The sequence below is a fragment of the Cnephaeus nilssonii genome, assembly GCF_951640355.1.
Source record: "Cnephaeus nilssonii genome assembly, chromosome: 11".
NCBI lineage: Eukaryota > Metazoa > Chordata > Mammalia > Chiroptera > Vespertilionidae > Cnephaeus > Cnephaeus nilssonii.
Genome location: NC_137082.1, coordinates 48,515,670 through 48,538,801, shown reverse-complemented (window position 1 = coordinate 48,538,801; position 23,132 = coordinate 48,515,670). Strand labels below are relative to the sequence as shown.

The window sequence follows — 23,132 nt, the reverse complement described above, 5'->3', positions numbered from 1 at the left end:
AAAATCTCTGAACATGCTTCAAAATAATGAGCATTGGCAAAACAAAGATAATTGGACTTCAGGGGAAAAACAAACCCAACCATTTCCCCCATCTCCTTCCAACATTTTTCCATTTTCAAAAAAAAATTGGGACACATAAAAACAGAATCAAGATAATTAGTTTGCTATTCAAATGCTAAAATTAAAATGGAAAATGTGAAAAAGAAAGTAAGTAATATTTTGGAAGAAGACTAAATTCAAATGTTAAGTTCCGCTTGTTCATTATGCTTATGAAAGCCAGATCTGTTTTTAAATTTCAAACAATCTTTGGCAGCATGAAAGATCTGACCTCAGAGTCCCACGTCTCCCACTGAGTTCTGTTGCATAAAATCCAGAAAACAAACCTATATTAAAATGTCTTTTATGCTTTCAGATTATTTGTACCATTACAAGTCAAAAGAATTCTCAGACAAATACAATCATGTCAATTAAGCATTTCATAAAAGTAATAATAAACTGAAATAAAAATAGAAAAACAATGTAATGTTTTATAACAGCAGATATCACCTACAAGTAAAATAAATGGAAAATAACATTATTTTTCCTAAGCAGCAAAGGAGTAAGTAAGTGCTCTGATTACCTTGGGACTGTTCTGGCTAGAATACAACTCACAGCTTTTTTTCTCTCAAAATATAAAACAACAGAGCAAGCAAGCACATCTTGTTAATCATACCAGAAGTTAACTTGAATGCAAAAACATTTTCTTTCTCATTTTGTTATACATTAATGTCAGAATAGCTGATTTTTTTCTCTATTTACTCTGCTTTTAGCCATTATTACTGATCTTAAAATAGCTAATAGCTCTTCCAAGAAAGTTGCAATTTCTTTTGTTACTCCGAAAAGTGAAAAGAAAACAGGAAGAGGGTATAGTGAGAGGGATTTGATTTACCTTCCAAGGTGTGAAACCTTAGAGAAGTTAACTTTTCCCAGACTCAGTTTTAACAATAAACCCAGAGTGATAACACCTACCTCATAAGTTAGCTTTGAGAATGCAATGCTATAATATTATATATATATATATATATATATATATATATATATATATATATATATATATAATCCAGGCACAATATAGACATTCAATAAATGGTAGCTACTATTTTATGATTCTTTTTACTACATAAAATTTCCTTTCTGTACATCAGGAATTTGTGGCTCAAATTAAAATATACATTATGAGAAAAACACACATTATGAAACCAATGTGCATACATTTCTAATTACTAGTACCAAATCTTCAGTGAAGGTAGAGGATGTTATCCTAAGAATCAGCTCATGGAACAATTCATTCTATTTTCTATCCCTCCATTGGACAGTGAAGTATCTGCTCAAATAAATTCAAGGGAAAGTGAGATTTATAAAATTTAGAAAGCAAAGCACTCAAATATAAAACAAAGAACAAGAGATAGGAATATAAACACTCCAACTTCCAAATTATCTGAAGCTATGGGAAAATGAAATGACAAATTGAAGTAAACAACTCAAACTGATTTTCCTTGGTTCTTGTCCAAAGAGGATACACACTTCAGAGACCATATCAGCAGAAGTGACTCACTCAATTCTGCTCCAGTCTTGTCATCAACTCTGAGCTTACACTTACAGTATAAAAGCTACAGTCTAGATAAAAAAGACATAGATCTTATACCTATAAAAATATGTTGATGCAGAAACTATTTTTTTTACAATTTTCTGGAATTCTTATTTATTTTTTTCAGAGTGCAATGGATTTCATTTTGGGTGCAGAAACTAGTTGAAAACAAAATGGAGTTCAGTGTGTGTGTGTGTGTGTGTGTGTGTGTGTGTGTGTGTGTGTGTGTGTTTACCTGTTTGTATATGCATGTGTAATGGGAATAGAGGGTGAATGAGCTTGAGAAATGATTGATCTACACTCTTCTTCCTGATAAGTTTGTTCCTCCTTCATCTGTGGCCCCAGGCTTTGGTAACTACTTTATTCTGGATTTATGACACAACATGATAGTTGTAATGTATTTGTTTCTTCCACCAGTCTATGAGCTTGGGGGCAGAAGTTGCATCTTATTTATCCTTGTCCTCACAGTGATTAGAATGTAGAAGATACTCAATTAAGGAATCTAGAGGGAACTAAAGTTACCATTCAATTAAAATAGAGTTGACAACTGCCAAAATGCATATGCATGCAATTATGTTTATATGTGTCCATTGGGCCATAACAAATTAATGTTATTAATTTGGACTCCTCAGGCTTGCTGGAAATGAAAACTATCTTTGTGTATGTGTGTGCATTTATGTGGTAATGGAAAGCATGAATTTTGCTGCTGGTGGGAGTTTAGGGAGAGCTCTTCATATTTCTCATCCTATAGGAGATTAACTCTGGCTTCCCTGCACTTTTTGCCTATTATTAAAAGTCAACACCATCCTTTCAGCTTGGGTAAGCAAAATTAAGACTTCCCTTACTAATCATTCTCCATCAGCCCCTACATCCAATCAATTACCAAGTCCTGCTCGTTTTACTCTCTGAGTTTTTATCTGAGTTCACTTTTCTCCATCTCAGCCGCCTTAGTCCAAGTAGGGTCAGCTCACTCTTAGATTACTGAAATACATGGTCTCCCTTCTGATACTGTTTAGCTCTCAACAACTGGAGATATATATTTTTTATATTTTCAATTTTATTATCTTTTCTAAAACCCTTTCTTAGGATTAAGTTCAAAGTCCTTATTATATCTCCCCTAGTCTTACCCGCTGGCCTCCTCTCCTTTCCTTCCCTTTCCATTTCAGCATCTCCAAGTTTCCTTTGCTTGGACACCTAAATATCTCACTTCTCATTCTAGCTGAGGTTTTAGTCTTGAATTACCAAAATAATTCAACTTCCTTTGGGTTATAATACTCCTACATGTTAATTCTTCAGAAGAAATATTTCTTCCATGAAAAACTATAGAAGTACCAGCTTGAATTAACATACTTGTGTTTCATATTTTAAAAACAAAAATTTCCTGAATATTCAGTAGTCAATGTCTTTTTTCTCTTGATTTAGTCAAAACATTAACCTACTCAATTAATACTCAATATCTGAAATACATAACTTATGTTCTAAAGATATTTAATACCAACATATAGAGAGCCTAACAATTCAAATACATTATTGTGTTCTTTAAAATACTTTTCTATTATTTAAATTAAACCATCACATGAAAGCTGTTTTCTATTGCTTTATAACTTCTATAATCCAGTGACCACAAACAACCACAATTTCTAAATGATTATAAACCTCAAAGGATCTGAAAAAATTTCGGCTGAAATAAATGCTTTGGTTAACATTTAAATTTTTATCATGAAATACATTTTTTAAACTTAATACTTTTCCTAAGGTAGAACAAAGACAATTTAACATACTAATGTCATGTGGATTTTTAATATATTTTTAAATAAAATTATTAAAATAGATTTTCCCATTAAAATACTGAAAATATGAGAAGCTGATTTTCCTTCCTGTAAATCCAACCATGACCTGCAGCTTTTACAATCCCCTTATTTCCAATAGTAGAGAATTTAGCAACAACAACAACAAAAGATTAAGCAATGGTCATATAATGATGAAGAGCTAACATTATAAATATAATTATGCTTAGACCTCAGGGAAGTTTGACCTCATCAACATCAGTAGGAGAATCTTACATTTATTTTCAATATAGATAACTTAAATGGTACCCACATTTGGTGACTGAATCATTTTTCTATTTAGGTGAACATGCTCAGTGAATCAATCCAAACTCAGTTTAGTATGCATCTCCTCCAGTTCCACCATTGACATCCTAACTCAGCTCTCTTCTGACCTATGACAGTGACATTGCTGTCTGTATGCTTATGAAACGCCAAGGCCATCATGACCTGTCATCCCTGCCATCTCACCACTCATCAGCCTTCCTTTCAATCACTTAATCACTTTGGCTATCCCTTTCAAAACTCTCTCTCTCTCTTAAAACCTCCCGCCTGCCTAAAGCACTCCCTTTCTTAAAGTTTGCTTTGTATCTACACAACAAGGACAGTTTTCTTGAAAGTTTCCACAGAAGCTCTTCGTGGCTTTATATTTAGTCTTCCTACTTAAGAAAATTCTTCAAATAATGTCTCTCTAAAAGAAATCACTAAATTTACAAATACCCAGAGAATCCTGCCTTCAGGAAGCATTCAAAAGTAATACAAACTAAGACACATTATCTATAGAGATTTTGTTTTCTAAATTAAAGCAGTTCAGGAGAATTTTTCCTAATAACATTGTAAAAGTGCAAAACAAATTACTTTGGTTATTTTTGTTGTTGCATTTTCATTTTAATCAAATAGAAGTCATATGTGTGATGCATACCTACATCTGAACAGGGCTTAACCACTGCTGAGTATGCTTATACAGATTGTCCATTTATGAAAGTTCTCCAATAAGGTTTACAAATAGCTTCCTTGGTTAAGAAAACACAGAGATATCCTATATAATAAAAGACTAATATGCAAATAGACCGAATGGCAGAACAAACATAACAACCGAAAAACTGGTTGCTATGATGTGCGCTGACAACCAGGGGGAGTGCGCAGAACATGGCGGGCATTGGCTACAGTGGGATGGTGGAGCAGGTGAGTGGGAGCACCAGACCAAGGTGGGGCGCTGGTTGCTGTCATTGGGGTGAGCCTCTGGTGTTATTGAAAATTCTTTGCTCCCGCATGCTGCGGTACCATCCGGAGCTCACACCTGCTGCCAGCGCTGGCCCCGCTTGCACCCACTGCTGGAGCCGGAGCCGCCACTCACACCCACTGCCAGTGCCTGGCGCTGGCCGCAATTGCTCAGCACCGTCAGCGGGTACGAGTGGTGGCTGCCAGCCCTGATCACCCCTCAGGCCTTCTACACCAGCCCCTGCTCCTGAAGGGAGATCAGGGCCGGCAGCCACCGCTCACACTCACTGCCAGCACTGGCCCCACTCGCATCTCCAGCTGGTGCCAGAGCCACTGCTTGCACCCACTGCCAGTGTCCAATGCTGGTCCCAATCGCTCGGCACCATCAGCAGGTGTGAGTGTCAGCTGCCGGCCCTGATCACCCCTGAGGGCTTCTCCACCTCCCCCTGCTCCTGAGAGGTGATCGGGGCAGCAGCTACCATTCGCACACTGACTGCATCGGCCCCACTTGCACCCACTGCTGGCACCAGCCCCAATCGCTCCAGGCCATCAGTGGGTGCGAGCGGAGCCAGTGCCGTCAGTGTGTGGGAGTAGCAGTGGCAGGAGCAGGGCTGCTGGCAGACAAGGGACCAGGGGCCGTGGCGGGAATGGCCGGGCGGGGGCATGGACGATGGTCCGAGACCCACCCCTGTGCCTGCCATGGCCTCACAGCCCACAGTTCCTTTCAAGGTGCATGAATTCATGTACTGGGCCCCTAGTAGATAATAATCAACTCCATCTGAAAATCACTACTCACTATCTCTTTCCAAATTTTTGGTCCTATTAGGTTTTTGCTTTTTAATTTTTTTTAAACCAGTGTCCCCTGTACACAATTCACTCCATTCAAAGATGAACACTCGCATGCATTTCTCCTGTACTTCTAAAATTGACTGAATAATTATTATATAAACTAGAATATACATAATCAAAAACAAGTAGTGGTACACATATAGTGTTAAAATATAAACTGAAGCATATTAAAATTTTTAAGAGTTTATTTGAGCAAAAATCAATTCAAATCTGCAGTGCCAAACCAGAAGTGGTTAAGAGTACTCCATCCACAAGGTCTCAAGAAAGACTTCCATAGAGAAAAGGCAGAAGCAAAGCAAGGAAATTAGTGATTGGCTGTAGCTAAAAGCCTACTTGGCTGTTTGTGGTTGCTTATCCTTAGGTTTCAGATTTCATAACCTTGAGCCATTTACAGGCTTAGATTTTGGGTTGTTTAGATAGGCTGCCAACATTAGAGCCACCTCGGTCTAATGGCTGCCTTGTTTAATTAATTTTAAAATAGTAATTTAATCACTTTTAAAGTACCATATATATTTCCATTTGTCTTTGCTTCTATTTTCATCCAGTTTAAAATCATTGCAACAAGTCATGTAAAATAAAGGCAAAGTGGAAGACACACAAACCAACAAATGCATGTAAAACAATATATTATAATTTTATTTAAAACATATACATGCATATACCAGAAGGTCTGCTAATTTCCTCATGTTGCTAAAGTAGAATGAGGATAAACATTCCTTAACTATTGTACTTTGCATATTTATTAACAAATATTTACTGGATTTCTTCTATGTGCTAGAAACCCTATTACCTGGATTGGAGGTGTATCCATGAATAAACATATTTATATTAGTAGGTCTGTCCTCATGGCGCTTATACATTGATTACAAGTTAATTCTAATGCAGAAATTCAAATGGATACTAAATTATTTTTCTCCAAAGATTCACTTGTAGCAATTACCTAGATGTCTTCATGTTGTTTAATGGAACAAAAATGTTGTTATAAAAGAATGAAAACAATTTATTTTGAACATGTTGGAAGAACTGGAAATAACAGAATGGCAAAAACCACAACACAAACAAATGAACCCAATATTTGGAGTTTGATCACGTATTTCTGATGAATCTCCCAAATATAAATATTTACACATGTTCAACTCTTCATCCTTTATTTAAAAACTCTGGGCTGAGAGTGAACTGAACTTTCTAAAAGTTCTCAAAAATATTTTAAACAGGAAACCAGCTGCCTCCACCCAGCCATGGCAATGTGTTCAAAGTGCAATACTGCAGGAGCTCACTGAAGTCCTTGAATACTCCAAATGACTGCAGGTCAGATTTAGTCCTTGAATCATGTGCCTTTAAAAATGTAATTGCAGAGGAAGTTAAGAAAATAAAATTATTAGTGAATATGGACCTACCCAAGTTTCATAATTATGTTTTTTCTTAAAATATGGGATTAATTTACTTTGAAATCACAAGGCCACCAACCTCTGAATAAGAACAGCATAACTTTTCAGAAAGTAACAGAATAAATATAAAAGGAATATGTAAAATTGATTTTGTATATAATTAAAAGTATACTCATTTTTAGTACTATATTTATTTAAAATGCTATAAGGATATTAAATCAATTGTTTCTCTTGCTAAGGGACATTTTAATATTCAGGAAAACAAATAAAATAATGTAGAAACAGCAAAAGAGAAACAATGGAATTGTTTAAAAAATGAACATTCTTAGCCCTAGCCTGTTGCTCAGTGGCTAGAGCGTCAGTCTGCAGACTAAAGGGTCCCAGGTTCGATTCTGGCCAAGGGCACATGCGTGGGTTGCGGGCTCAATCCTCCTCAGTAGGGGGCGTGCAGGAAGCAGCCAATCAATGATTCTCATCATTGATGTTTCTATCTCTCTATCCCTCTCCCTTCCTCTCTGAAATCAATAAAAATATAAGAAATGAGCATTCTTAGACTTTGTAACATAAGGAGAAATATCAATCTATACATACATATCACCAAAAATTATCAGAACAGCAGCTGATAAATAATATGTTGATGTTTAGACAAAATGATGACTTCTTATCTCTGTTACTGGCATTAAATTTATAGCCTTGTTATATTTCTATGGACTCTTCTAAGTTTAAAATAATATCAATATATATTTTATTCTAATTATTGTAACCTGAGTGCAAAATAAAACAAGCAATCAGTTTTCAGACATATTATTTGGAGAAAAATAACTTCCCCCTGAAAAACAAATATGCTGGCTGTGCAATACTTAGGCTACTTCACATAATAATGAGATCCATGATCTTGATTTTACCTGGAAAATTTCATTTATAAGGTTTTGTGTCTTAAGAAATAAGACATGAAAACTTTTAAAATGTACATGCTAGATTTGATTTGACAGCCAGTTACTATACATGCTAGTGAGACTTTTTCCCTGTCCCTACTTTCTCATGTTAGACAAAATGTATTAGTAATTTGTTTAGACACAGAGTCTCCCGACTTCTCCAATCATCTTTTTAATGTTGATATCTCTGGGTGTTGTCCTTTGGCATCAGAGAAAATAACACTAAAGTAAAAAGCAATTTAACTAAAGCAGAGGTCTTAACACAATTGCTAATTGATCTGTAATCAGTTTTCATGTTTGTTTTACTTGTAAGGTATAGTGTTGTATTTCCTTAGTAGAGACAAGTAAAGGAATTGGATTAAAATGTCAAAATGTCAGGAAGTGAATAGCTAGTGTTTATATTTCTCAAAAGATCTGGCTTTCCAGTCCCTAAAAATAGAAAATGTAAGACTTGCAAGGAAAACTGCAGAGTCTTCAACTCATATATTTCATAAAATTTGGTTTGGTTTGTTTTTTACTCTCCCAATTGCATAAATATTTTCTTTTAAAAACTCTTTCCTAAGTAATCTCTATACTAAATCACAATTTTAAATCTTCCTCCAAAACTCTATTTTTATTTCTTCTTTCTCTACACTCTCCCATATCTGTATCTTTCATTTATTTTATTAAAAATCAAACAAACTAGGAAATGTGTGGATTCCTAGAATTGGGTTTCATCATTGCTGGTTTGACACCAATTCGGCTTTCTTACATTCCATCCAGGAGAGAGCATTCTGGTACCAGTTACTTCCACAAGACATTCTATTTTTCATACTTCTCAGTAGCAATATAACATAATTACATCATTCAACAACATCAGAATGGTGTAGTTGGCCCCAGACAACTCTGAGTCAGAATTAAAAAACCTGGGTAAATCTGTTCCTTGGGAAGTCACTCAAGCACATGCCTTCACTTACTACAAGGAGATAAGCCAGCCTTGAAGATCATCTATCATTGCTATGAGAATACTTCGTAATTGTTATATTCTGTAGTGTTATGGTCTGTGCTGTACAATATGCTAGTCACTGGCCAGATGGAGCTATTGAGCTCTTGAAATGAGAGTAGTCTGAATTGTGGTCTACTATAAATGTAAATTAGGCCAAGTAAGGAAAAAGAAAATGTAAATTGCTCATTGATAATTTCATATTGATATGATAATGTTTTTGATAAACTGTGTTAAGAAAAATATATTATTAAAATTAATTTCACATCTATTTTTAAACATTTTAATGTAACACTAAATTGTGAATGTTGCTATTGAACAGCTCTACTCTAAAACAGCCAAAATATTTTAAGTTTTCTTCTAATCTATGTTTTGATTTTTTGTTGTTGTTGTTGTTAATCCTCGCATGAGGATATTTTTCCATAGATTGTTAGGGAAAGTGGAAGAGAGAGGGAAAGACAGAAGGCCCAGGCCAGGGAGGAACCTGCAACCAAGGTACATGCACTTGAGGGGAATCGAACCGGGGACCCTTTGGTCCAAAGTTCAATGCTCTAACCACTGAGCCAAATCAGCTAGGGCTATGTTTTGATTTTTAAAAATATGTTCAGTGTTTTGGGGCAATAGTTCTGTTTCTACAGAAGCTTCCTATCTATACTTCTAATTGAGATGGTTACTAACAACATTATTTGAAAACATCTGCTTGAAAAATTCATTCTATTGATAGTGGAAATATAAACCAAATATACACTTCCATTCAGATATAACTGAGCAAGACATCTTCATTACCTGCCACATAGCCATATAATGCAGAAGAGGTGGTGGGGCAGCAGTCACACCAAAATATATGGACGTGACTGTCCTCTCTCTCCTACTGAATCATGTATAGCTCTCTCCTACACCATTCCCATCTGCAAACGGGCATGCTGCATGTAACACCTTCAACCTCAAAATGTCGTCTTAATCCCCACCTGGGGCCATCCCATTTCTCTGGCATTTTTTATAATAAATATCTTTAAGAGTCACTTTCCCCCATCCCGTTCTCTCTTGAACTCCATCTATTGATATTGAGGCCTACAAAAACAATCGAGGACTTCTACATTGCTAAATCTAATGTCTTTCTTGACCAATCAGTAGCATTTTCTATCATTGGCTATTCCTCCTCCTAGAAGCCATCATTTATTTGGCTTGTGAGAGACCCCTCTCTCATGGTCCTCTTCCTACCTTGTTGACTGCTGCTTCTCATTCTGCTTTGCTGGGTCTGCCTCCAGCTCTGACTCATCACACCTCCTCTATTCCCCAGTGGTAACACCTCTGAATACATCCAGTCCTTAGCCTTCAAAGCCGCCTGTTTGCTGATTATTTCTCCAGTCTGAGATCTTCCTTTAGCTTGGACTCATGTGTCCCGCAGCCAACTTAATCACCACTTTAGTATTTAACTGACACCTCAAATTTCACATGTCCAAAAGCAAATTCTTGAACACTGTCCCACCCCCATCTAAACTGCTCCTTCCACTCACTGTCTTCCCTCTGCAAAAAAAATGGCTATTTCATTTTCCCAAATCAGTTTTTCAAATCAGGCCTAAAGATCATCCTTTAGTCCTCTTTCTTTCACACTGAACATCATGGTTGTTGGGTAAGTCTACCAACTCTGGCAGGGAAAGGGGAACTACAGTCACAATCTCACAGGCTTCATCTTTAGTATCTACTTTAAACCACCTCATCTTATATTTTTAATCGCTATTGTTGAAAGTATTACATAGGTCCTCCTTTTTACCCCATTAACCTCTTCCAGCCCGCTCCTATCCCCAGGCCCTCATCACCCCATTGTGTGTGTTCATGGGTTATGCATACATGCATAGACATTCATTTGTTGATCTCTTTCCACCCACCCTCCCCTGCCTTTCCTCTGAGGTTCAACAGTCTGTTCATGCTTCTATGACTCTGGGTCTAATTTTTATCATTAGTTTATTTGGTTCATTAGATTCCACATGTGAATGAGATTATGTGATATTTTTTCTTTTTTTTAATATATATTTTATTGATTTTTTACAGAGAGGAAGGGAGAGAGATAGAGAGTTAGAAACATCAATGAGAGAGAAACATCGATCAGCTGCCTCTTGCACACCCCCCACTGGGGATGTGCCCGCAACCAAGGTACATGGCCTTGACCGGAATCGAACCTGGGACCCTTCAGTCCGCAGGCCAATGCTCTATCCACTGAGCCAAACCGGTTTCGGCGTATTTTTTCTCTGATTTGCTTATTTCGTTCAGCATAATTCTCTCCAGGTCCATCCATGCTGTTGCAAACAGTAATAGTTCTCTCTTTTTTGCCACTGCATAGTATTCCATTCTGTAAATGTACCATAGTTTTTTATCCACTCATCTATTGATGGGCACTTAGTCTCTTTCCAAGTCTTAGCTATTGTAAATTGTACTACTATGAACATAGTGGTGCATATCTTCTTTCTGAGGAGTGTTTCAGGTTTCTTAAGATACATTAATAGAAGTGGGATGACTGGGTCAAATGAGAATTCCAATTTTAAATTTTTTGAGGCAACTCCATACTGTTCTCCACAGTATAAACCCCCTTATCTTTTGCCTAGACTACTGTACTTAAATGGGTCTCCCAGCTTCTACCTTTTCTCTACTTCAATGTATTCTTTATAACATAGTCAGAGTAACCCTTTTAAAACTCAACTTATTATGTCACTCTTAGGATCAAAACACTTAAATGACTTTCTATCAGATTTAGAATAAAAGAAAAATTTATGATTATGTCCTATGAAGTTCTCAAGACATGGAAATGGGCTACTTCTCCAAACTCTCCTCCAGGATCTAGGATTCCTGAATCTGAGATTCATACAATTGGGGTGTGGGAACCTTTTAAGAAAAATATTATCTTAAAACTGCAGCTGGATTAGCTTCAAAGCAGGCCTGCCTCACTCCTTGCAGCGGCCAGCCTCTAGCCATTCCTTGAAGGGACTACACTGTCCTCATTTGAGACCTTAGCATTTTTCCTCCTGCCTCTAACTTTTTCCCCTACGATTCCTCATGGTAGATTCCTTACTTCCTTCAAACTGACAGAGAGGAATTCTCTAATTATAGCAGAAGGACATGCATTCTCCATTCCTTCTTAACCTGCCTTTTCTTTCTTCAAGCATGTGTCATTACTTAATATGTGATACTGTAGAACTGATGGATTCTATTGCTTCACCTGCTAGAATTTATTCCTGATGAAAGCAGAAGCCTTTTAGTTTTGTTCACATCTCTGTTTCCATTGTTAGACCATTGTCTGAGACATAGCAGGCATTCACTGCTGAAGGAATAAGCCTGCAAGGAACAGTGACTTGGAACTATTCTTTTCTCCAAAAGGGCAAGTATGACAATTTCTACTAAGTAATTCAGGCTCCTCTAAAGAAAGTGACTTTTAAAAATCATATGGTGATAAACTTTTAAGATTACCATAGAAAAAGTTTTTAGCAAGGTTAACTGCCATTTTGATTGTGATCAGGAACTTGATTCTTCCATACATCTAAATCACTCACACACACACACACACACACACACACACACACACACACACACACACGGTGAATATCTCTATCTACAAAAGACAAATATTTACACTTACTTGGCCACAAATGTTTTGAAACAGTGTGGAAAATGGATGAGAATTAGAGAGAAAAAACATGTGTATCCATTACACAAGAGAATCAAAGGTTTCAAGAGACTGAAAAGTTAAGAAGGGGAGTTGGTATCTGTATTATTTATAATTCTGAGACTATTTCTGATAAACATCTAGGTTTCTGAAATATGCCATTTTCGTTAACTTATACAGAGAACACCCTACTCCATAATACAACTTAGAGCAAGGAGTGGACAACGATGCCCACCTAAAGTGAATATACTAATGTAAGATCTAGAAGCAGAAATTTGCTGTTGGCTAGGCTTAGGCCCTGGCTTTCTGTGAAAAGCCTGCTTTAATTCCATAAATACTTAAATTTCTCCCATCAATCTGCACCATTAGGTCAAATTTATTTTAGTCCCACATCAAAAGCTTAGAAGAAAACTCTGGCCCATGGGGCTCAGTTGGGTGGGTGTCATCCTATGCAACTAAAAGTTGTCAGTTCGATTCCCAGTCAGGGCACAAGCCCAGGTTGTGGGCTCAATCCCTAGTAGGGAGCATGCAGGAGGCAGCCAATCAATATTTTGCTCTCACATTGATGTTTCTCTCTCTCTAAATATCAACTTAAAACAAGTTTAGAAGATAGGATGTACATTCATATAGCATCAACATCTTTAGAATCCATTTGTAACATGCTGGAATTTCCACAAAATTCCATAGCCAATGTTTTCAACACACACAATCATAGTTTTATAAGTTAAACTTTGTCATTAACAAAAGAATAGAGAAACTGGGGCAGCATCAGAGACTGTGATGAGAGAGACCCTAAGGAGCTTGTTTTGGGCTCAATTCAGTCTCACCATTGATTATGTCCACAAGAAGGTTCATGAAGCATATATGAATACTTAGAAAATCCCTCTGATTACTCTACCTCCTAATTAGGAAGAACTTACAGAGAGAATCTTCCAGAACATTAAACTCCATGATTGACTGACACTTTCATATGTCCCTCTCCTCTCCTTTCCCACCAAGTATTATTCCACCAAACAATTATAATTCTCACTCTTCATTTGTGAGTTATATTTTCATCTCATCCAGAAGCTGAGCAAAGAGAAGACAGGAATCCATGAATAAATTCTGAATAATAAATCCATTTAATCTCTTGAGACCATCATAAATTCAACTTTTAACATATGCCTTCATAATCCTAAATTCACTGAAGGAGGAAATGAAAGATTGTAGGGAAACGCCTCAAAACTATTTCTACATAAAAACAGTCTAAATTTGTCTCAGGCTCTTCTTCATTGAAATATTTCCACTTTACCTTACCTGACATTTTTAAGGGTTACTGCAGCCTAAAAACATGCTCACCGGCCAGTGACTGAAGGGCTCACTTCTATTTTTTTAAGTTTTAATTTTACAAATTAAAAGCAAACATTACAATAAGATAACATTTATTCTGCAATGGTCATATGTCTTACTTTTTAAAAAGATTTTAAAATTGATTTTTGGGGAGAGGAAGGGAGAGGGAGAGAGAGAAACATCAATGTGAGAATGAGACATAGACTGGCTGCCTCCAGTTCTCCCCCAACCAGTGACCGAGCCCTCAACCAAAGCATGTGCCCTGACCAGGAATCAAACCAGCAATGTTTCAGTACATGGGATGACACCCAACCAATTGAGCCACACTGGCCAAGGCTGGTCATATGTTTTGTACTGAGTACTAAGGATATCCCTTATTTCAGTTACACACACAAAAAAAATACTTCTCTCAGAAGTTTAACATCAAATATCTTCATATCTTTGCTACACCTAACAGCAATTCTTAGCAAATATCATTAAATATAAACCACTCATATACTTTTAAAATATATAAAATATTAATAATCCATAATCTGCAGAGCTATGACTTCACCAGAATGACCTTAAACACAACCCATCTTCTCTTTGATGGGCTGACTTACTCCACTAAAACATCCAGTTTTCCTTTTTACAAGGTCTCACACTCACAATCAATCACAACTGAGCACCTATAATTGGCCAGAAAACTGAGGACAGGCACTGGTACACAAAAGGCCCTCTATGAAATACAATCTTAGAATAAAACCTAGACCTGTTTAATTAAAATAAAATGTCAGGAGGTCAGTGATCAAAGTATTTAAAATGACAAATATCCTTAATGATTTAGTACTGATGACTTTCAGAAGATGAATCTTTACATTTTCACTATCCTCATCCGTTTGGGTGCATGGCAAAAAGGCATTACTCCAGTAAAACTTAGTTAGATGATGGCAAGCTTCTAAAAGGGTAGACAGCACACTTCTACAATGTCAGTGTATACATCATTTTATATAGCATATAAATGCCCAATATTTATATAGTCACAAAAATAAATTATTATAACATGAGGTGGTTTCATTGAAAACACTGAAAAAGAAAGAATAAAAAAGGAAATGAATGCTATTCCAGATACTAGTTTTATTCTATTTAGAGAAAAAGTAAATTAATATGTTTAAGGTTTGGGTATCTGAGGGAAAAGTGTTCATAAATAGGTGCTATTCTTTTTACTATGCATATACCATACTATCCATTAGTAACATAAATCGTACATATACTCGTCACCCATTGAAATAAAATTTGAGATTTTTTTTATGATAATGGAGCCTTTCCATAATTTTAAGAAGGGGTGGTCACTAAGCATTCATTCATATCACACATCAAAAAGAAACAAAGGAAACCAAAGTGTTCCCAGGGACATTTCCAGTCACCTCATGCATTTCATTTGTGAAAAACTAATATTTGATGAAAATCGGTGATGGTATTTTCTCTGAGAAGTCTCAAGATATCCTTTGAATGCAATATTCAAGAAAATAAAAAAGCACAAGAGCTGATTATGGGATCAGCCAATTTTACATGTAAAAACTGCTTGTTTTCAGTATCAGTTTCTTTTTTCTTCTCCCAAAGGAGAGTGGACCACCTGAGAGAACTGTGATTAGGGTGGATTTGCAGATGTTGGGGTTGATCTTTGGCCTGTGTTTTCACTCCCTCCTCCCTGCACTTTCTTACTCTGACTCCCATTCCAAACCATCCCGATTAACTTCTGCCAGACTAACATTCCTAAAATACCAGTGCAGCATAATAGAAATAGCTTTGGAGCCAGAAAGACATTGCTTGGAATCCTGGCTCCAGCGCTTACTCTATCTGTGGCTTTAAATAAATCATCTAACATTTCTGAACATCAGACTCCTCTGTGAAAAGGAAGATAATATGTAAAATGAAGATCATTTTACTGCACAGCTTTCAAAATTGCAGATATGTATGTAAAGTATCTTGTATATATTAAACATGACTCTGTGTTGGCGGGTGGTGATGAAGAAGAAGATAATAATGATGATAGTGAAGGAGGAGGAGAAAAGGGGAACAAAGACTCCATCTCTTCAGAAATTTGCAATTGCCCCACTGTATATAGGGCAAAACTACTCTGCATTTTTAGATGCTCCACAACTCTGTCCACTCTGCCATCTATTGAGCACAAAGTCTGCTCCTCACAAAGGTATACTTTTTCGTGCTCCAGTGAGGTGGATGACACACCTCTTCCCTGCTTTATATTAATTCATGCCTCAAACCTTTTGCTCCAAGTACTTTTACAAAACGAAAGAGTCTTTTTGCTTTTCAGTAATTATCCAAGTCCCACTGACTTCTCATGACTCAGCACAGAAAGCTGGACTTTTCATTCAAGGTTTCTCTAAAGTCTTGCTGTAGGGGGAATTTTGGAAGGTTGTGGCATCCTGGCGGACTTCAATAGACCTTGTAATACCAGCATAAGAGATAGGAAACTTCTCCAACTAGAAGTGGCCTGAGATCATTTTCAACTTTAAAGAATTATTATCATCACATTTGTGGCTCTAATAATTAGTAAAACCCTCATAAATGTCAAGGTCATGCCCATCATGAGGCACCAAGGAGCTCTCTGTTCCAGTGACCAAGCAGTTACTGAATCCAATGAAAACAAAGGAAGAATGGAAAATAGAGACTATTCCATGATCTGTTATTTCACAAGAAAATTATTTGTCGACATTTTGAAAAGGAAAATAATTTACATAAAGCATTTTAGACATCATTCAAATAGATGCACAGATACTTTAAATCAAATTTCAAAATCACAAAACTCATACACATATTAGTATAACTAACCTTTAATCAAATGCTTGTGTAAACGTATGGATAAAAGTCACAATTCAAAAATATGTCATGTATATGTGAGGGTATTTGACAATAAAATGATTAACAGCAAAACATTTAATCAAAGTCATAACAATGCCCTATCCCACAAAAATATTAGCAAAAGTGCATTTACATGATTTTAGAAAATAGAAAAACTGGTGTTGATGTAAATAAGCATACCAAGAGCGATATCATGTGTATTTCAATGCCATGTGTTACATGTTTCTAATTATATGTTTAAGAATATATCCCTTCTATTTCTATGTAACAGACTTACTGACTCTACATTCATTCCATAATTTATTTTGCAAGAAACACCGGCAAATACTTCCCAATGGTTTCCAGAGATCTTTTCCCTTCAGTTTTGTAATTATTTTCTATATAGTTAAACATCCATTTCCTTTATATAATGTATAGGATTTCATTCTTTTATTCTATGTCCCTATTTCCTCCACACTACCCAGGTAACTTACATAAAGAAATCAGTATTAGTGCTAAGTTTGAATTATTTTCTGATACCAATGACAGGAGCTCAGCAGGAGGACTAGCAAAATTAAAAGAACTCTTAAGTGCATGAAGCATAAATGATGAAGGTTTACATAACAAATTTATTTTCCCTCTAAGAATATAGATTGTTTCAAACACAATGACTAACTCATATCCACTGGGAAATACAAAACCGGGTTTTAATATCAACATGTCCTATTACGGTCTAAATTTAGAGTTGAAACTCTTACCTGAGTTTTGTTTAGTATACAGTTATTTTTTAGACAGGAAATGTATGACAAGATGTCGGGGTAAATAATACCAACAGTGGGAAAATGGAAGAGGGAGGGAAGAAATCAAGTCCACTTTAAGCAGAAACTCCAAGTCCCTCTGTTATCCAGACCTACAGTAGTTTTATTCTGCATCTTACAAGCAACTGTCTTTCCCTTTGCTCCGAGAACAACACATGCTCTGCCCCAGCAGGAAAATATAAAAATTAAATAGAAAACCACAAGGTTATTAAGCATCTTACCCTCTGGGCTTGCTGGGCTGCTTTAGCGGCTCAGTGTTACAGACACGTGTAAACAACAGAATTTCCTGCATCCCTTTCTCATCTGTATGGCTCTGGGGTCCTGGCCAACAGGATTATTTCCAGCCTTAAGGCCACTCCACACTAACTCGAAAAAGATTCCCATTGGTTGTGAAGTTTTATCAAAACCAATACCACAACACCCTCTGTGGATCACAGTGAGCTAACCAAAATGAAATCATTTCAGTGTTCCCTGACTGAGGATGGTTTTCTAATGCCTTGCATACAGCCCATTTGAAACTATGTCCTGTGAGTGCAGAAGGGAGAAAACACCCGCCCCTTGATCTGTAAGTTTGTTTACTGTCTAAAACAATACTCATAACTTGTAAAGTAATAGAAAAAATAAAATTAACTGACCAAAGAAGGTGTCTGTCTGCTAAGATTACAGAAAGAAAAGGAAATGTCATTGGTCCGATCTGATTTTTATTAGATTGTGCCCCTCCAAAAAAAGAAAACAAATATTAATAAAATATTTGAGGATACAAATCATGATGCAAAAACTGTCTGTCAAAAGCTTTGATTTCAGTCATGCTGGCAGGTCTGTGAGCGGCAGTCTCCGGGACCTCCAACAAGAGCTCTCTGGCCCCTTTCCCTGGGGAAGAAAGACTGAGTGACTTCCAGTGACCTGACTCAGCTGCCAGGAAGTGTTCTGATAGAGTGACAGGAGGCAACAGAAAAGGAAGCTTCTCTGGGTGAAACTAACAGCACAGAATGTCCGAAGAAAAAGAGAGGGCGGAAGAAACACAATCACTATCCTCCTTCTAAATAAGGAGCAGGAAAGCAGTATTGGAATGTTAGGGAGTTACTGTCTTTAAATTATGTTATTCTTCTTCCCTTCTTAATTTGGAGGATTATTCTCAGCTGAATCAGATGTTTGCCATCTCTTTCTACTTAACACCATCCTTTCCTCCTCTCTTCCTGACGCAGCAGAGAGGGTGACCATTCTGTAGAAAGTGAACTAAGCCGCTGAGATTTCCTTTCCCTGTCTTCTCAGGGAATAGGCTTAGCCACCATCCTCTCTCCTCTTTCTTTGAACTTGCCCTTTTGTCTGGATGTCCCCAGAATATTTGAAACACATAAAGTTGGGTAAATTTCACTTATGCCACTGAACTTCACTTTTATTTCAGTGATTTTCCTTGTTGGTACCATGCTTCTCTCCTTCATGATCAAATGATTGAAAGAGGTCTATGCAGCCAAGAGCCCCATTTAATCTGCCACCTACTCTCTTTAATGCACCAAAGTGACTGTCTCTGAAAATGAATGCCTTTTTTCCCCAAGTTTATAAGCTCCTTTCTCAGTCCTCATTCTACTTATTATCAACCCGTAGACCCTCTTCTCCTCTCTTAGCACACTTTTCTGGTCTTCCTCTGGATCATGCAAGCCTCTTCTCCCTCACCTTGGTGTGGTCTCTTTTCCCTCCAATCCCTCCATGACACTGGTATGTTCTTGTGTAAATCTGTTATCTCTCTGGATAATGTCACCCTTTCTCATGGTTTCAATTATCATCTGTCTTTTCAGAGGACTCCCATTATCTACATTTGGATCCAGTCCTCTTCTGAGTCTCCAACACTTATTCACATCAGCACGCTAGAAAATACCACACGCATGTCATCAACATATTTGAAGCTGAAATCATCATCTCTCCGTGGACTTGCTCTGTTGTTTATCTCAATAATGCCAGCCAGTCTACGGTTTACTAAAAAAATCCTAGAAGTCATCCTTGACTCCTTTCCTAGTCTATATCCAATCCAGCATCACTTCCTTGTGATTTGATTTTAATAATATACCTAGTCCTCTCCCTCCCAACTGCACTTTCCTGGTTCAGGCCATGATCATACTCTAGATCCCTGCAGTGTCCACCTAAATTATCTACTTGCCCCCAAACCAGTTCCTTTGCATCTTTAGCAAGAGTTACAGCAGTCTATTTCCAGTACTCGTGCTACTTAAAATCTCTGTGAAGATTTTTAACCCTCTTAGCAAATTCTTCTTCACAATGAATTTGCCAGAAAGCAACTTTGCTAGATTATTTTTTCTGTCTTGTTGGCCATGCTATGCCCACATTCCTTCCTTTATTATTTTCCTCTCTTTTCTAGGTATAATATCTCCAAGGGACTGCTGCTGGTCCTATCCTCTGTCAAGGTGATCATATCTGTTCTTGTGCCTTCTTGCTTGGCCACATCAATATTACTGCCAAGTTTAGAGTTACTGATCAGTAAAATGTTGCTATGTATGGAGACCTTCTCATCTGAAGCCTTGTCAAATGAAGGCTCTCTTTTCCCACCCAACCCCACTATCTCAGGGTCAGAAAGCGGAGTAGGTGTCTTGCTGTCCCTATTGCTGAGCCTGGCTCTCAAATTCTTTGTTGATTGTGTAGGACAGGGGTCCTCAAACTTTTTAAACAGGAGGCCAGTTCACTGTCCCTCAGACCGTTGGAGGGCCGGACTATAGTTTTAAAAAAAAACAACTATGAACAAATTCCTATGCACTCTGCTAAGTCGGCTGCTAAGCAGGACAGGCAGCGGCGGCAAAAACACCTGGCGGGCCGGATAAATGTCCTCGGCAGGCCGCATGTGGCCCGCGGGCCATAGTTTGAGGACCCCTGGTGGGACCTACCAGTATCATGGGGACAGAGCTATTCAGTGTCTCCATCTTAGTTCAAAGAGTATATTGCCACCACAGCTTCTCTCTGTCTGTCTGTCTGTGTATGTGTGTCTCTCTCTCACACACATATATATACACACACACAAGTATACAACTTCATCATATTTCATAACAAGTAATGGGAGCATAAGGAAAAGAGGAGAAAAAGCCTTGGAATTTTCATAATTTGTTGGCAAGTTGACATCTTAAGGCTCTTAGCACCCGTCAGTGAGGGCTGATTTGTGTGTGTGTGTGTGTGTGTGTGTGCATTCCAATTTCATTCTATAAATTAAGCCTTCCCTGTAAATTCTACTATCTGGTTACCTGGTATCATTTCTTACTGCCTTCCCCACAAAAAAATTATTTGGGGGGTGGGGGTGGGCAACAATATAGTCAGTTAAAAAAGGTTATGCTACCAAGATTTCCATTCACTACCTGACACAGTTTATCAGGTGATACATGAGAGGAAGCCAGATGAGCAGTTTTGGAAAGTGTTGTCTTCCTGATATGCCGCTACATTTCACTTCTTCTTATTCCTTCCATGAACAAAGACAGGAACTGGAGATGGAGAAGAATTCCTTAACTAATCTTGAGGTCACAATTCAGATGGAAGTCACACTGAAAAGGGCAGGAGGAGCGGGACCATGACTGGCCTCATGTGGGCTTTTGGTTATGTGAGGAAAAGAGAACTTGACCAGGTTAAATCATCGTCATTGGATTTCTCCTGTAGCCTTATTTATTAGATTGGGAACGACAGGCCAATAGAGAGCTGTAACAGTATCTAGCTGCAGAAACAATGGGGAATAAATATTAATCAGAACTGATTTTACCCCAGATTCTTATCACCTAACTTGGGAGTCCAGACGAAACCATGAAATTGAAAACTCCCACAGAAACTTTACTCCATGTTACAGCTACTTCTCACCATCTCTGTGAAGCTTTCCCCACCCCCACAAATAGTTAATGTACAGCAAAGGGCTGGATTTGTATGCCTATTTACAAGTTTGCTTTCTCAACCAACTGTGAATATCTTAAGGAGATAATATTGTATTTGAATCTGCTGCAAATAAAATAAATGGATAAGGGAATGGGATATAAATGGATGTTCCATGAAAACATTAAAGGAAACAAAAATAATGAATGTATCTTACAATTGGACAAGTTATAGAGAAAATAAATTAGAAATATGTACCTTTAGAGGAGAAACCAAGATGGCAGCATAGGTAAACACCTAAACTGCTGCCTCGCACAACAATATCAAAACTACAACTAAAAAACAAAACGGACACCAGCCAGAACCACAGGAAAGCTGGCCAAGTGGAAATTCTACAACTAGAAAAAAAGAGGAAAGCACACTGAGATTCAGAGGAGCTGCAAAAGGCTGAGGTACGGAGACTCGCACACGGAGAGGATGGGCGGCTATGTGCATAGGTGGCTGAGTTTGCGGCTGGCTTTCTAAAGAGAGAGGGAGAAGGAAGCTCCCGACAGCACTGAACTCCAGTCCCGGGTGAGACGCTGGGAAACCAGACTCATTCAGGGGGAATCTGGACTGTCAGGAAAAGAGAAAGCACACTGAGACGCGGGAGCTGCAGAAAGCAGAGGTCCCAAGGGGCGCACACACCCAAAGAGGACTGACAGCTGAATGCATGGGTGGCTGAGTGCGCGGCTGGCTATCTAAAGTGGGAGGGAGACGGAATCTCCCAACTGCGCTGAACTCCAGTTCCGGGCAAGTTTCTGGGAACCCCAACTCATTCGGGGAGAAACTGGACTGTCTGGCAGCAAGCAAAACTCGAGGGCGGCTTTCTCTCAGAGGTGCTTGCAGCGATTACCGAGGGACACTGAAACCCAGGGGCCTCAGAGGGCAGGGCTGATGGGAAACCAAGGCTGTCTGCTCCACCCTGAAACTCCACCCCATCCAAGCTGAGCACAGAGGCTTTTGCAATTTTGCAAGTCTTGTCTCATAAGAGTGTCTCCAGCACAGAAATTCTCCCAGCGTAGACACAGCTGATCCTCACAGCCAACTGGCCTGGAGGTCAATTCCTCCCAGTGATACCAACAACAACCAAGACTTAACTACAACAAAGCTGAGCACACAGTCCACAAAGCGGTGCACCAAGAGCGTCCACCTCAGGTAACTGGGGAGGCTGAGCCACTGGGCCCTAGAGGACACCTACCACACAAAGCTACTCTACCAACTCAGGGAATCAGCCAAAATACAAAGACAAAGAAACAGATCACAAATGAAAGAAATGGAGGAAAACAAACGACTGGATATAGAGTTTAAAACCACGGTTATAAGGTTTTTCAAGAATTTTCTAGAAAAGGCCGATAAATTTAGCGAGACCCTCGAGGATATGAAAAAGGACCAACTAGAAATTAAACACACACTGACTAAAATAAAAAATATTATAGAGACCTAACAGCAGACTAGAGGACCGCAAGAATCAAGTCAAAGATTTGAAATACAAAGAAGCAAAAAACACTCAACCAGAAAAGCAAAAAGATAAAAGAATCCAAAAATTTGAAGATAGTGTAAGGAGCCTCTGGGACAACCTCAAGTGTACCAACATCCGAATTATGGAGGTGCCAGAAGAAGAGAGAGAATGCAAGACACTGAAAACCTATTTGAAGAAATAATGACTGAAAACTTCCCCCACCTGGTGAACGAAATAGACTTACAAGTCCAGGAAGCGCACAGAACCCCAAACAAAAGGAATCCAAAGAGGACCACACCAAGACA

The 23,132-nt window shown here is 38.0% G+C and overlaps 1 protein-coding gene across 5 annotated transcripts in view; it reads right to left on the bottom strand.

Annotated features, from left to right (window-relative positions):
• The window catches only part of CCDC102B (coiled-coil domain containing 102B), a 165,183-nt gene extending 147,398 nt beyond the window's left edge, over nucleotides 1-17,785 (bottom strand). For 4 of the 5 annotated variants that reach the window (XR_013814191.1, XR_013814192.1, XM_079784199.1 and 1 more), the window contains exon 1: nucleotides 17,696-17,785. Coding sequence is in view for 2 of the 5 variants with exons in the window: in XM_079784199.1 (XP_079640325.1) it covers nucleotides 17,696-17,766 (71 nt within the window). In the remaining 3 variants the exon portion in view is untranslated. The remainder of the gene's footprint in view (nucleotides 1-17,695) is intronic. The other variant, XR_013814193.1, reaches the window with a different exon arrangement.
• Nucleotides 17,786-23,132: the final 5,347 nt, after the last annotated feature.